Here is a 16,478-nt window from a genome sequence, read left to right as displayed (position 1 = left end):
ACGTAAACGAGCCAACTCACAGACCGCGGGTGATGCTCCTCCCCCAGACAAAGAATCAAAAGTGTTTGAGGCTTCAGGGAAACGTATTGCTGCGCAGGCAGCCAATATGTGGCGCATATCCAACAAGCAGGCGCTACTTGCACGCTACGACAGGGCACACTATGACACTCTAGAGTCCCTTCTACAGCACTTACCAGATGAGTATAAAGAGGCAGCTGAAATGTTGATTCAAGAGGGGAAGCTTATCACCAATGCCTCAATTAAGTGCGCTCTAGATGTGGCTGATACCGCCTCACGAGCGATAAACACTAGCGTTCTGCTGCGCCGACATGCATGGCTCAGAATATCAGGCTTTAAACCAGACATTCAAACTACCATCCTAAACCAAACTGTCAATCCAGACCACCTGTTTGGCCCAGAAGTGGATGCCACCCTCGAAAAAATGAAAAAAGACACTGACACTGCTAAATCCATGGGTGCCCTGCAGTCCCAGCAGTTTCGGGGTGGTTCCTTTCGCCGCTCCAATAACAGAGGCACCTCAAGGGGTCAAGCGTCTCAATCCACGCAATTCTATAAAAGTAACACCCAATCCTCATATACCAACAAGGGTCGGGGTGGATACCGTGGCAACAACGTCAAAGGCAGAGGACGTGGAAATAACTGCTCCAGGTCCTCCACCGCCAGCAAACAGTGACGCCTTGTCACTGCCCCCCGACCACGCAACACCGGTCGGGGGGAGACTCCAGCAGTTCCTGCCCGTGTGGAAGTCCATCACCACGGACAGGTGGGTCAGATCTCTTATCCAATACGGTTATTGTCTGGAGGTCACATCCACTCCACCCAACATTCCCCCAAAAAGCCGTCCTATGTCCGGCGAGCACTTGCACTTGTTGCAGCAGGAAGTCAACGTCATGCTGCAAAAAGGGGCAATAGAGCTGGTTCCACTGCAAGAAAGGGGTACAGGGGTTTACTCTCTGTACTTTCTAATTCCAAAGAAGGACGGATCCCTCAGGCCCATCCTAGACCTCAGACCCCTTAACTTGTACATTCTGTCAGAACATTTCCATATGCTCACGTTGCAGCAGGTTCTCCCACTGCTTCGGCAAGGGGACTTCCTGGCAACTCTGGATCTCAAGGATGCATACTTTCACATTCCCCTGCATCCTTCACACAGAAAATATATACGGTTCACCATTCAAACCTGCACTACCAGTTCAAGGTTCTGCCTTTTGGGGTCACCACAGCACCCAGGGTCTTCACGAAGTGCCTAGCGACTGTGGCGGCGCATCTAAGACGTCAGAACATCCACGTCTACCCCTATCTGGACGACTGGCTCATTCAAGCAAAGTCGGAACAGCAGTGCGCCGACCACGTGTCCCACACCATTCACCTCCTGCACGATCTGGGGTTCTCACTGAATTACCCAAAATCCCATCTCCAGCCCGCCCACATACGGCAGTATCTGGGTGCGACGATAAACACTCTGGCGGCCACTGCGCAGCCAAATCCAGTGAGAGTCGCCAGTATTCAGTCGCTGATCCAAAGATTCAGACCTCAACACTCGCTTCCAGCGGGAGTGTTCATGCAGTTGATAGGCATGATGGCCTCCTGCATCTCCATTGTCCCGCACGCGAGACTACATATGCGTCCGCTTCAGGAGTGCTTAGCACGTCAGTGGACTCAGGCTCACGGGCAACTGAAAGACCTAGTGTTGGTGAGCGGTCGGGCATACAACTCTCTGCATTGGTGGAATCCACAAAACCTTTGCAAGGGCCGACCATTCCAGGAGCCTGTGCCACAGATTGTCCTGACGACGGACGCTTCTCTCCAGGTTTGGGGAGCGCATGTACTCCATTACACAGTGCAGGGACTATGGACACTACAGCAGAAGAAGATGCACATCAAGGTGTTAGAACTGATGGCGATCTTCATGGCCTTAAAGGCGTTCAAAGTACATCTGTGCAACAAGGTCGTGTTGATCCGGACGGAGCTGTCTCATCTTGCTCAGAGCATGTGGAAGTGGGCCATTCAAAGGAACATCTTCCTCATGGCAGAACACTTCCCAGGCAAAGACAATCAGATGGCGGACCTGCTCAGCAGGCACAGCCACCAAATGCACGAGTGGGAGATACATCCATCAGTACTCCAGCCGTACTTCCAAAGATGGGGTCATCCAGAGATAGACCTGTTCGCCACAAGGGAGAACGCAAAATGCCAAAGCTTCGCCGCCAGGTTCCCACACCTACAATCGCTGGGCAATGCGATATGGATGAACTGGTCAGGCAAATTTGCGTACGCTTTTCCCCCAGCACTCCTGATTCCGCTGGTGGCACGCAAGCTCAGGCAACACTCGATGACTCTCATCCTGGTTGCTCCAACGTGGGCTCGCCAACCATGGTACACCACATTTCTGGAACTGTCCGTGGTACCGCATCAAAGGCTTCATCTCACACCCAGCCTGCTGACGCAGAGCCATGGCGACATTCAGCACCCAGATCCACAACAGCTCAACCTGGCGATCTGGCTCCTGAGGTCCTAGAGTTTGGCTACCTTAACCTTCCTCCCAATTGCATGGACATCATTCGGGAGGCAAGAAAGCCCACTACTAGAGCTTGTTATGCGGCCAAATGGAAGCGGTTTGTCATGTATTGCGCAAACCACAACATTAACCCACTGGATGCTTCCATTCAGAACATCATCTGTTACCTGTTCCATCTGTACCAGTGTAATTTGGCATATACTTCCATCCGCATTCACCTGTCTGCGATGGCCGCATACCTCCAGAATAGACAGCACCTTTCACTTTTCAAAGTGCCTGCTATCAAAGCTTTTCTGGAAGGACTCAAAAGGGTCATTCCACCACGGACACCACCAGCTCCAGAATGGAACCTCAATGTGGTTCTTACAAGACTGATGGGTCCTCCCTTTGAGCCACTACATTCTTGCGAACTTCAGTTCTTGACTTGGAAAGTGGCTTTCTTAGTAGCAATTACATCGCTACGGAGGGTTAGTGAGCTGCAGGCCCTCACAATCCAAGAACCATTCTTCCAGGTTCATGCTAACAGGGTAGTGCTCAGCACCAACCCTAAATTTCTACCCAGGGTTGTGTCTCAGTTCCACATAAACCAAACAATTGAGTTGCCGGTGTTTTTTCAAAATCCTGAGTCACTAGCGAAGCGGATGCTCCACACCCTTAACGTTAAAAGGGCCCTAATGTATTACATTGACAGGACCAAGGATTTTAGAAAGACTAAGCAGCTTTTCGTTGCCTTTGCATCACACCACAAAGGTAACGCTATTTCCAAGGCTGGTATTGCTAGGTGGATCGTGAAATGTATTCAGATCTGTTATGCAAAAGCTAAACGCACTCTTACAATTCCACAGAGAGCCCACTCCACCAGAAAGTTGGGGGCCTCTATGGCATTCCTTGGAAACATTCCCTTAGAGGACATATGTAGAGCAGCCACATGGTCTACCACACATACATTTACTAAACATTACTGTGTAGACGTGCACTGTTCTCAAGACACTTTTCCAAACCGCTGCAGCTGGCACGGGCGGCCGCCGCTAATGGAGGGACTGCTATGTATTCTATGCACAGATATGAATTCAGCAGCCCACATGCCTCGAACTGCAAATGCTACTTACCAGTATGCATCTGTTCTTGGCATGTAGGGCTGCTGACATTCATATCGCCCGCCCTCCTCCCCGGCGCCTGTAGCAGCTGCAGTGTTTACATATCATTTCATGGCATGGTCATCATTCACAAAATTCACTCCATCTCGGCCACAATGGCTAAAAACAATCTGGGGATGGAGTCGATGCCCATGCGCACTGTAGTCCAGGGGAGGAGCCACCTATCTCGTGATACTTCGAAGACTCTTCCAGGACAACAATGTGCAATCATCCGGACCCAACACTAGGCGGCGATCTATGCACAGATATGAATGTCAGCAGCCCTACATGCCAAGAACAGATGCATACTGGTAAGTAGCATTTGCATTCCACCATCCATCTTATCATGCCTCAGTGGGATCTTAATCTTGTCCTGACGTTCCTGAAGTGTGCTCCCTTTGAGACCATACACAACTGTTCTCTCGTGATCCTTATCATCAAGACTGCCTTCCTGGTGACAATACCATCTGCCTGGAGGGGCAATGAGCTTCAGACTTTGCATTACAAAACTCCATACCCAGACAAGCTGGATCTATGAACTAGAGCTTCCTTTCTGCTGAAAGTCGGCCCTCCCTTACATGCAGGCCAGTCCATCATGCTGCCTATTTTTTTTTGTTCCACCGCATCCCTCTAAGGAGGAGCTTCTTCACGGTCTTAACCAAAAAGAGTGGTGTTGTTCTACCTTGACGGCACAAAATAGTTCCGGGTGGGCTTCCAACTCTTTGTGAGGTATGTCGGAGCGAAGAAGGGAAAGGCTGTGGAGAAGTGGATCATCTCTTGATGGATCATGCTCTGCATGAAAATATTTTACGCATTTGCCAACAAGCAGTCCCCTGAGAGTTTACGTGTTTTATGCACTAAAGCCAAGGCTGCGACCACTGCATTAGAATGCAGAGCCCTGGTCCTGGACTTCTACCTGGCAGCAACATGGGCTTTCTTGCAGACATTCACAAAGCATTATTGCCTGGACAGTTGGGGTCCTTCAGGATAGACACTTTGCCCGTTCGGTCCTGCAGATCTTTTTGTCAAGAAATTGTTTTGCAGACCCACCTTCGTGGAGGTATTGCTTGTTTATTTGTTTTGAAGAAAAGAAATCTGAGGCTAGAAGTCTCTATCAGACATACAAGTTGCTTACCTGCGGGAGCACCTTATTTGGTAGAGACTTTATCTAGCTGCAGATTCCTTACCGACCCACCCATCCTCCCAGCTCTGTGAATGAATCTCTAGGGACTGGTCTTTACCCTTTTGAGGCTGTGGTTTTCCACACAAGTTGTCAGTGTTCTTTTTGGCTCTGCAATTGATACCACCTACTGGTGCATAGAGGTACCGCTCATGAAAAGTTTCTGGAGCCTGTCTGAAGCTTGGGGATAATTCTAAGGGAAGGAAGCTGTGGCTAGATAGAATCTTTACCAGATAAGACAATACTGGGGGAAACAAGAGCTTTATGGTTATGCCCCCCCAAAGAAGATATGAAGGATTCCACAGTTGTACAGCAATGTAGTCCTGGGTGCAGGAAGAGCATAATCAAATACTTGATCCATAGCTTACGCGGGGGACACACTATGGGTGGAAAAGATATTGAATTCAGCTTTGTCTTTAGTGTGAGCCTAGCTATGAAGAGCAGTTGTTTAGGTGCAACCCTGGGAGCTTTGGCTTGTAATCCTTCTGGTGAAGATAACATTCTCTGTTCTGTAACCTGTCAGTTTAGGATATTTTTACTTGTATCCCACTACAGAAGTCTGACAACCCTGAAACTCGGAAAGAAAAAGGAGAAAAGAACAAAAATCAAGCTGGATCTTACGAAAGGTACAGTCACTGCAGCCTTGATAGCGCAGGTCTGTGTTAAATATTTGTACTATGTGCTTTGTCATGTAGGAATATTTACTTTCTCAATTACACACTTCATGTCCCTTCTCGTAGTGCAGTCACTTTCAAGATTTGGCCTTCTCTGCAGTCAATGTTCTGAGTGGTTGTACTGAGTGCCGTACTATATTTAGTTGCACACAAAGGCAGCAGTGGTTGTGTTGTCCAGTTCACTCTGTGTGCTTTTGTTAAGTGTTGAAATGGCTGTGTTCTCTCTTAAACCATGGGCATGTTGCTTCGTGTGACTCTGCACCCAAAGTCAGCAGTGAGCTTTTGCTGAGGATGGCGAGTCTGCCTTGGCAGCCTTCTTCCAGGACTTGTAAGAGCATTGCACACAAGCCCATAAGGCACTACATCACTAATTCTTCTGTCACAGAAATTGGTGTGAACACTTTTTTTATATCTACTATTTTTCGGAAGATACATCTGATTGTTGTCTTGCATTTACAATAGATCATTGAATTTTGAACATCCTGTCAACGTATACTTCCATGCAATCATATCTAACGATTTTAAAGTTGATCCTGAAAAACATAAAGTGGTGATCAGAGCAGGAGGGATCCATGGTTATCGCGACTGGAAAGATGATGTCTGCGAGATGCACTGCTCAAAGTGAGTGTTTTCCTTTCAGTGTTATTTAAATTTTTTAAGAATCTACGTCAACACTAATTTTCAATGTTTTGCACGCTGCTGAATAATCATTGAAAGTATTTGAACTTTGCCTTTCAGGGAACGCTCCCACCTGGAAATATGCTGATAACTTATTTCTTGTTGGCCATTACCATGAAAGAAGTTTTAACTGGTGTTTTGTGGTTTAAAAAAGATTGTATGCCACAGTCTCAGTTCACAAAATATTTTTTTAGAGGTAGTTATGCCTTGTCTTGTACTAACCAACAACCCAATTTGTAAAGCTTTTATTCCAGGAGGAGTTGGGACATACTCCTGAAATCAATATAAGTTACCCCTACAGATAGAAAAATCATCGTGACTCATTAGCTTGCCAGGCATGTCACGTCCCTTCTTCAGATGTGCATCCTTGCACTAATGAGTGTTCAGTATAGAAGGCATAATTGGCTACAAGACACAGAACGATGTTCACCCCCCCTCCCCCCAAGTACCACAAGCCTAAAAAAGCTACCAAATTGAAAGTGATTTTCACACAATTTGTGTTGTAGACAATAAAAGATCAGACCTCAGCCCGTCACTCCACCCATTCCTTCACCACCACCAGACAGCTTACAAGTCATATTTTCAAAGATACTCTTGTTTCTTTCGCAAACATAAGAAATAGAAGACGGTAAACTCAGTGGGTTGATGTGACTTTATGACCGTCTTCCAGTGCTCCATCAGGAGCACATGGAAAGGGTATTAGTAAAAGTGCCAATGCCGACGCTTTATCATTGTTCCCAAATCAGTAATCGTATCTATGTGAATAACTGAATGACGGTACTAATTATTATTTATTTTCATTGCTCAAAATTTTCTCAGGATCCCTCACTAATGTTGTTTTTTTGGCACTTTTACTAAACAAGAAGTGATAGATGGGCAAAAGGGATGGGAGTAGGAAGTGAGTAAAGTTGGTGAAATACAGAAGATCTCAAATAAGGTACGTGAAAGAAAACAGACACTTCGGAAAGCTTACATAAGTCTAATTCATGTTTTAAGCTAAAATAGGCTATCAAGCATCAAAAGTATTTTAAAGTGCGATTCACAATGTTAATGGACCTTCACTATCTGATCGGTTGGATCACATAATAGCAAATATACATTTTCAGGCTACTTTTATTTTTTTTACAGTTTTTTCTCAATGTAGCAAGCGGAGGACAGAATACATGATCATATTGGAACTGAAGATAGACACTAAAGAGCTAGTGCTCTGCTCTTCTTGTGGGCACAATGTAAGAAGGACTCACTTCACTAAATGTGCAGTTCACGCTTGACTATCTCAATTTCAGAACGAGGCTTCACTTACTTGAAAAATCAGGCTAAATGTGCAATGTCCCACTCTGAAAAACGAGACAGCCATTCATTTAAAATGTGTGTTAACATCCAATTTTGCAAAAGCCTAATGATGCTTTAAGCTTGGAATAAAACAAACTGCCAGAAGTTATGACAAGGAGCATATGTAACAGATATATGTCCTGAGTCCCTCCAATCTTCGTGAGGTGAAAGCTCACAATACCTCAGTAGCATACAATCACTTAAGTTTTAAATTCTTCTGTTAAATTGTTCATATTTTTTAATCAACATAATCGCCATCAACAGTATCAAGCGAATGAGACTGAACGCCTTTATTTTTGCAAGCTTATTAAATGATGCATAGGCTCGATTTAATCAAGATACATTTGTTTTCTCAATTCAGTAAGAGGAGGACAGAACCGTGATCAAATCGATATTGAAGATGGGGGGTGGGGTGCCAGCTAGCTGGCTGCAAGATGGCCACCACGTAGTGAGGCTCTGCAGGCAGGGCATTTGCTTGGCCCTGGGCTTGAGTGGTCTTGGCAGGGCCTGACCAGGGAACTGCTTTCTGATTTGCTGATTGGACGAGGTCGGCCCTCACCTCCCTCCCCGACGTGCACTGCGGCAAGGCCCCGGGGCTCCTACTAAAGTCAGCCTGTTGCCCATGCAGAGTGTGGCTGCTACTTCACTGTTTTAGCAGACCCGGTTGAGGTGACGTGAGACCGGGGTGTGCCCAAAGGACGATTCTGTACAAAAAGCCCTGGACACTGTCGTTTTGGGGGGGCCTGCGCTGTTCAGTCTGGGCATCATGAGCAAAACCGATGCCAAGCAACCAAAAATGTTTTCGATTCACCCAAAACCCCAAAGGGAATATCCCACCGGCAGCAGGGCCTGAAGAGTAGAACATGGCGCTGTGCCGGACACTTAGCCAAGTATTCGTGCCATGTTCATCGAACTGAAGCAATCTCTGGCTGCAATAGATTTAAAGATTGACTCTATGACTGACCGCCTAGACCGGCGGAAAGGCAAAGTGGCAAACCACGATGAGCTCATTACAGAGGTTGAGCAGCGAGCCTCGGCACTGGAAGACGACGGTGTGGCGACACCTGAAAACCTGCTCCGCATGGAAAAGGTTCTTGAGATCATCTGCAATAAGAATGAAGACTAAGAGGAAGACCTGCTCGGGTCCCTCTTTGGGGGACACCCTATCGTCTGTGTGTGTGGTGGAGCGTGCACACAGATCCCTGGGCCTGCGGCCTTCCCTGGGCGCTCCTGCCCGCCCCATCATCGAGAGGCTGCTGAATTATAGGGACCCGGACATGGTATTGTGCAAGGCCCGTGATCTGCAGGACACTAGATTTCATGGTAATGTCATTTCATTCTTCCCGGACTTTACACTATCTGTACAGGCTGCCCGTTGAGATTTCGTGCCCGTCAAGCGGATGCTACCGCTGCAGGAGGTCTCTACCCGGCAAAATTCTGTATCTTCCACTCCTGAAAAACCTCCAACTTCACAGACCCCAAGTTGGCTGCCTAGTTTGCCCGCAGTCTCAAGCGCCCTGGGCCGACTGCCACCAAAGACGGAGACCAGTTGGGGAAGACCCGCTAAATGAGAATGACTGATTACTACATGGCAGCCTCTCTTTACTCCACAACTTATTTAAGGACCTTTGAGCTTACTGGTTGGACATTGGTTTCATGCCTCCTGGGCACCTGCACTGACTAGTCACTACGGCGGTTTGGCACTGTGCCGAGTGGCCACCTGATTATCACTGAGAGCCTCCTTTGGCTCTTGCCCAGCCCCCCCCCCGGACCCCTCCCCCCCCAGCGGATCCTTTTCTCTCCTCCCCCACCATTCACTAATTTAGGAGCTGTGGAAATGGCTGACAACTCAAACACTAACTGCGTTCTGAAAGCAATCACTTGGAATGTGCGGGGCCTGAATGATTGCAAAAAGAGTGACTTGTGGCAGCCCTGCTTAACTGCCATGCGGCTGATGTATGTTTTTTGCAAGAGGTCCATTTGACACAGGACACGTATTCGCGCTTGCGTGCGGGTTGGATTGGCAAAAAATTCATAGGTGGGGGGGGGGGGCGTGGCCAAGATGGCGGCGGAGTAGGACGCATTATTCGGTCCCTCCGGCGCAGTTTCCATCAAAGCTTTGTATATCACCCCGCAGGGTGCCCATCTGCGGTCCGGAAGGGGTGTCGGGAGCCCCGGAGCACCTCGAAGGTCCAGCGGCGCTTTTTACCCGGAATCGAAAGCTTTCCCGGAGCTGCATGGAGGTGCGGCCTGTGCGACCTGTGAGACCCTGGGGTCGCGTGACAGCAGAGCGGAGCCTGTTGTGCTCCCGGCGGGTCGTCCGATACCCCAGGGACGGGGAGAGCGGACTTGGCGCTTCCACCACCTGCAGGTGATTGCGGGAGACAGCGAGGGCGGCCCGGCGTCGCGGACGTGCGACGGGACGCCCAGAGGCGACCTACGGCCCTTACCTACGATCCTGCTGCGACGAGGCCTCTGATCGGCGGAGAGGGCAGCAGGCAGCGGGATAACCCCCCCTGCCCCCCTCCTACCCTCTCCCCCCCTCTTTTTTTTTTCTTCTCTCGGGCCGCAACTCGGCGGACGGCACTGGGCCTCACGTGGCCTAGGCCCAGAGAACTCAGACTGGGGCGCCAGTGACACCCAAGATGCCCAGAGAGTTTACATAAGTCCGCAGGGATCATGCAGCGCCTACGGAGGAGCATCGCCGGACGGCACCAAAGTTAGGTGAGGCCTACGGGGTCTTTGGCGGTTGGACGGTGTCTGGGCCTGGAGGCCTATGGAGCATGACACTTGCCGGAGCTGAAGCTGTGTGTGCAAGGCCTAGTGCTGCTGCCTGACACTACGCTGGTTGTGTGGCAGCCTGAATCCCGGGGACGCCTCTTCCTCCCCCATTGGCCTTTTGCAGGGCTGAGAGTTGTGGGCCCACAGTACTCTGATGACACGGCGGTGAGCTGCGACGACCTTTAGCGTTGGCTTGTGGCCCCCGATCACCGCATGCACCCCGTGCTGGCTGTTTTTGGCACTGGAAGTGTAGTGGCGAGGCAGTTTGCGAGGATACGGGGACGGACCTTAGGACACCTTACGCTAGCTGCTGGCGGGAGGCGACCAGGCCCAAAAAGGACAAGCTGCCGAAGGAAGGCGCCCAGAAAGGCACACAGCAGTCAGCTTCACCGGTCAGTGATAAATCCCCACGCCGCGACGACCTGCAGGCGCCAGCCACCAAAGCTTTTATGATGGAGCTGTTTGCAGCGATTAAAGAGGACATTATGGAGCTGCGCTCCCAGCTTGCGTCAGACCTAAGGGAGGTTCGACGAGATGTGGATGCGGTGAGAGAACGGGTCGCGATGCTAGAGGACCATTACCTGGGTACCGCGGAGGATGTGCACCGGTTACAGCAAGATGTCTTACGCCTCACGGAGCAAAACCTGGATCTCCAAGCACACACGGAGGATTTGGAGAACAGGTCCCATCGAAATAACATACGGATACAGGCAGTGCCGTGGAAAGGCGAGAGAACGGACCTGCGAGACTACGTAGAGGCACTCTTCCGGCACATCCTGAATGATGAGGATGAACAAGAGGTCAAGATGGACAGAGTGCACCGAGTTGGCCTACCGCGGGGTCCCAAGGCTCCGCCTCAGGACATTCTGGTATGTGTCCATGACTTTCAGCTCAAAGAAAGAATTTTGAGGATGGCACGTGACCACTCTCCTCTAGAATTTCGTGATCATCGGCCTGTGCTGTATCAAGATCTTGCGGCCTCCACCCTTGCAAAGCGTAGAGACTTCCGGCCAGTAACTACCTTTCTGCGGGAACAAGGGGTTCCCTTCTCATGGGGGCACACGTTCAGACTTATCTTTTAAATGGAAGTCCAAACTTATCCAGATTCGGTCGCTAGAAGCGGCCCGCAAACTCTTGGGTTTGGAACAAGCTAACAACCTGACTGACACTGATTTCTCCCCCTCCCGGCAGCGGTGCCGTTCCCAAGAATGGCAGAAGGTCGGCAAACCGGCGGCAGCGACGAGACCGGATCTCTCGGTCGCCTTGCGCGAAAGGGGGGCAGCCGTGGCGTCTGTGGCCCGGGTGACAGATGCCCCAACGGACATGTAAGGACACTGTCTTATGCACACATCCTGTGGGCTACTGGCCGGTGCCGGAGGGAACCAACCGTGGGTTCCAGAATAAGTTCCAGAATAAGATCCTGTGGCCAGTGAGCATCTTCCTTTCTTCTTCACCAATCTTCTTCGGATGATGGACAATAAGTATGTTTCGAACTGTTGGATTTCTTATGGTTTTCTTCTTTTTTGGGGCTCTGTTGGGGAGGGGGGAGAGTGAGGGGGGACATGTTCTCATTTGTTGGTTTACTTGTGTTTTCCTCTTTGGGGGTTCTGTTAGGGTGGGGGGGTGGGGATACTGGGGAGGGTGGGTTCCAGGTCCGGGGATTTCCTTGGTGCTGCACTGGGTGCTGTTCCTTTCTATATGCCGGGGTGGAAGGCTTCGTGGGAGAGGACCGTGGCTGGCACTTGACACGACCAACGGGGGGTCACAACATCCTGTATGATGCCCCATGCCCCCGACTGAGTTACGGATCCTCTCATTAAATGTGAGAGGGCTTAACAACCCGGTGAACCGGAAGGCAGTGCTCTCCTTGCTGGAGGCTTCCAAAGCGGACATTTGCCTGCTGCAGGAAACCCACCTCCAGCAGAAAGACTGCTCCAGGATGCGGTCTCGCTGCTTCCCACACCAATTTTATTCCTCTTCTCCCAATAAAACGGCTGGGGTGGCAATACTGGTGGCCCAGCACTTCAGGGGGAGAATCCTACAGAAAGGGGTAGAGTTGAAAGGGAGGCTGTTAACCTATAGATTCTCTTTAGGAGGGGCAACCTTTACGATTTGCTCTGTCTATGCCCCAAATGAACACCAGAGAATGGGGTCCCAGACTAATTAGAACTTATATGCACAGAAGAGTTTATAAACTTTAGATACTTATTACTCGTACCCTGAGTTTAAAGAGGAATGCTGTTTATTCACATCTTCTTAGTCTGACATTTCATGTGCAATGCACAATCCACAATTATATTAGTACCCATAAGAAAGAAAAGGGGGGGGAAAGGTTTGTGAGGGTAAGGTAGTGAGAGGACAGTTGTAAAAGTTGCATGTAATATAACAGCAATCCGTAAGTTTAAATCACATAGGTGCTGTAATTAGTCACACAATACATAGGTACAAACACATTCCATCCTATCCCAGTTGTTTTGTTACACAGTAGTTATACAACGTTGTAAGCTGGGTAAGGCGTAGGTATAACAGTCGACGTTTCGACCCCTGTGGTGTGTAGGTTGTTTGCACCTTACAGTGGGGTCTACATCAGGACGTGAAGTGAAGGGGGGGCACCTGAAGTTAAAAACGGGGAAGTTAGATAAAAGGACTGTGAATGGGTCAAATTACAATACATCTAATGTAAATTATTTACCAAAAGGGGGAGTTTTGAAAGGGCCGGCAGGCTCCTCTTGTGGGTGAGCGTGGGAAAATACCTGTGAATGGTAAGAGTAACATACTAGTCATCAAAAAACCGATTAAGGGTTGGTTACACAATTAAACCATGTATATTTCAAATTCAAATAAAGGGAAACCAAATTCTAATAGACACATGCATACTGAGGCATAACATTAAAAACAAAACAATGATATTTACATGTTGAGACACTGCATGTCACAATATGTCAACTATTTCTATGCAGTTAGGCAGAACTAATAATACCCAGCCGGGTTAAAAAACGATTGTGCATGGTGACTTGGTAAAGAACCAGCCGGTTCAAACTCCAAACACCGCGATTTGGTCACAGCCAGTACCCTTAGGTGTAAACCTGTTGCAGCGAAAAGACTTAAAACAACCACCAGGAACACGTTAATTTTAAAGGGGTTTTGAGAGACACCAAGTTCAAAAAGATCACATTAGTGCAGTGTCTTAACGATTGGGGGAGAACACCTGGGAACTACCTCGTTGGATGCCTGGTGAACCATGTTGTGACAAATAAATGACCGACTGAAATGGGCATGGCATGGTTATAGAGTTCTGACAAGCATACATTGCGAAAAACCGGCTATTTAGGTTTAAATACCTATTCACTGTCCGTCCGTGGCAGTGTATGAAGGGTCAATCTCAGTGATCCCCGTAGGGTTGCCGATTCGCGTGTCAATCTAAAAATCAAAAATACAGAGTAGAGATGTTCACGGCCTTATTAGCTTAAGGGGGCGAGTTTAGTGACTATAACGGAGTTCACACGCGCTTACCGCAAAGGAGTAGGATCATCCAGCAGCTAGGTCGGGGAAACATCCGTGGCCCAAGCGAGGTCGCGTTTATGTTTGACACGCGCGCTCGATCAGCAGCTGGATGCTGGTGCTGCGCGGCCAGGGAAGAAAGACTGACTAGGTTAACGCGGCGCATTAGAAGGGTTGAATTAAGGTGTATCATGAAAAAGAAAGGATAATTCAATATCAACAATACGATGGACCCACAATTATGGTGAAAGTTGATACAGCAAACATTGGTTATTTTAACAATTTGAAAATGCACATAAAAATTAACAAGCAATTCTTCTAGGTAGATTCAGTTGCTGATGGTGAGGTGTTAAACATATGACCCGTACATTGAGTGTAGGCATAAAAAACATTGTAGTAAAGGCATAAAGAACAATGTTACAGTTCAATTTGGTAAGCCCCCAATTTTAAGAGATGTTGTTATAATGAACGCTACGCGTTACATCTATTTTAACATAATCATAACAATTAGCTGAGCACTTCTTCTGTGTTGGTTCTTGGCCCGGGGGTGAGAAGGTAAACAGTAGAGCAAAACATTATAATAGATACAAGAAAAACAACAGTGTCCAAGTTCAACGTAGACAAGCTAATTGTGCATAACTTGCATCCTGTTCATTGAGCCCGCTAAGGATAGTATCTAGCAATGTCATCCTTTTACTTTCCCTGAGATTAAGAATTCCTGATATATTGCCTCCTCTGGGGCCTAAGGTAACCTTTTCGAGTACAACCCACTTGAGCTCATTTGGTGTGTGATTCTTTGTTTTACAGTGGTCAACTAGGGGTGCCCCCTGAACCTCACATCTTATCCTACTGTGGTGTTGTAAAATGCGTGCATTCATTTTTTGTTGGGTTTGGCCTATGTAGGCTAACCCGCAAGGACACGTGATGCAATAGATGACACAGCTGGTGTTGCAGTTTGTAAAGGATTCGAGTTTAATAGTGTGTTGTTGATGTGTGAAGTATTGAGTTTGGGTAGTTGTTTCGCAGGCCTTACATTGTCCACACTTGAAATGCCCTACCATTGGGGGTAGATTCCACATTGTTCTCAAAGTGGGCTGTTCAGGGGTGTCCAAGAAGGAACACACTACATGGTCGCGTACACTTTTAGCCCTTTTGAATGCATGCATAGGAGGATCACTTTGATCTATCTCATCAGATATTAGAGGCCAATGCTTGTTCACAATTTTGCGGATCGTATTGCTCTGTGTGCAGAAGGTGGTTACACATATCAAACGCTCCTGTTTGTATTCATCCCTGGATTGGACTGTTAGTAAATTCTCGCGTGGACTGTACCATTCCCGCTTTTGAGCTTTTTTAATGAGTCTGCGAGGGTAGCCTCTTTCCAGAAGTCGTGTACTGAGGTCAGTGGATTTCTGAAAGTAATCATCTTTTTTTGAACAGTTGTGCCGTATCCTAAGAAATTGACCTACAGGTAGGTTGTCCCTCAGGGCACGGGGATGATGACTGCCGTATTGTAGAAGGGAATTGTGTTCCGTTGGTTTCCGGTATAGTGTGGTCAAGAGTCTGTTGTCCTCATGGAAGATGGTAATGTCCAAGAAGTCAATTTTGTTGTTATCTGACTGTAGGGTGAATTGTATGTCAGGGCTCCGTAAGTTCAACCACTGATGGAACATGTCTAGATCAATTTTGGTGCCTGTCCAGATAGCTGCTGGGCTGCCTCACTTCCTGAACTCATTGCTCCTTTTCTTGCACAATCTACCAATTTCACTATTGTTGGGGATTTAAATATTCATTTTAATTCTGTTTCCTGTGCCATTGCTAAACGCCTTATACAGGATCTTGAGGCTCTTGACCTGCATCTCCTTAATTCCGACCCTACCCATAAGGCCGGCAACCTTCTAGACCCCATCATTTCCAACCTGACGAGCATCTCCTATCATTCTTCGGCCCCTGTTCTCTGGTCAGATCATTTTGTTGTTAAATTCTCTATTAAAACTTGTACAGCTGAGACCCTCAGACCTGACCCTCCCCATAAAGCTAGCAGGAATTGGAAACGCCTAGATCTAGATAAATTAAACTCTCTCCTTGTCAACTCTACATCGTCAGTCTCCAACATAACCATCAAAGAGTTACCCGCCGTTAGATCTTGGCTAACTTCAGCTCTGGACTCCTACCTCCCTACCCAAAAAAACAAATCTCAAGTACATCACCCTCCGGCCCCCTGGTTTAATGACTCTTTACGCCTTGAAAAATCTAAATGCAAAAAATTGGAACGTCTTTGGCGCTCAAAGTATAACCCTGAGCATAAAGTTAAATACAGGTCCGCTCTGAAAACCTACCATGCGGCATGTGACATCGCCAGAGCTAACTTTGCCAACAACACCATACTTACGGCTCAAAACAGGCCCAAGGCCCTGTTTAAAATAGTTAAAGAGCTTTCAGGTGCTTCCTCTGCTCCTAAAGATCCTTGTCTAGACACTACCCAGTGTAATGTTCTAGCCAACTTCTTTCGTGAAAAGATCGATAAAATCTATGCCATTTTTAACTCCACTCCCACCGCCTCTACTCGCGTTGCTCAAGATCCCATTTACCCTTCCCTGGGCGCTTCTCCCTGTTCCTTGCCCTCCTCCCCCCAACTGTGCTCTTGGGATCCCATC

At 48.1% G+C, this 16,478-nt stretch overlaps 1 protein-coding gene across 1 annotated transcript in view; it reads left to right on the top strand.

Annotated features, from left to right (window-relative positions):
* Positions 1-16,478, top strand: part of RNF213 (ring finger protein 213) — a 2,876,335-nt gene that overhangs the window by 233,843 nt on the left and 2,626,014 nt on the right. Inside the window, exons 4-5 of the mRNA XM_086931045.1 lie at positions 5,411-5,481; positions 5,992-6,150. Of these exons, the coding sequence (XP_086787171.1) occupies positions 5,411-5,481; positions 5,992-6,150 (230 nt within the window). The remainder of the gene's footprint in view (positions 1-5,410; positions 5,482-5,991; positions 6,151-16,478) is intronic.

Source organism: Lissotriton vulgaris, chromosome 7 (genome assembly GCF_964263255.1).
Source record: "Lissotriton vulgaris chromosome 7, aLisVul1.2, whole genome shotgun sequence".
In the NCBI taxonomy this organism is placed as follows: Eukaryota; Metazoa; Chordata; class Amphibia; order Caudata; family Salamandridae; genus Lissotriton; species Lissotriton vulgaris.
Note: the sequence above shows the minus strand (reverse complement) of the source record. Positions and strands in the feature narration are given on the sequence as shown.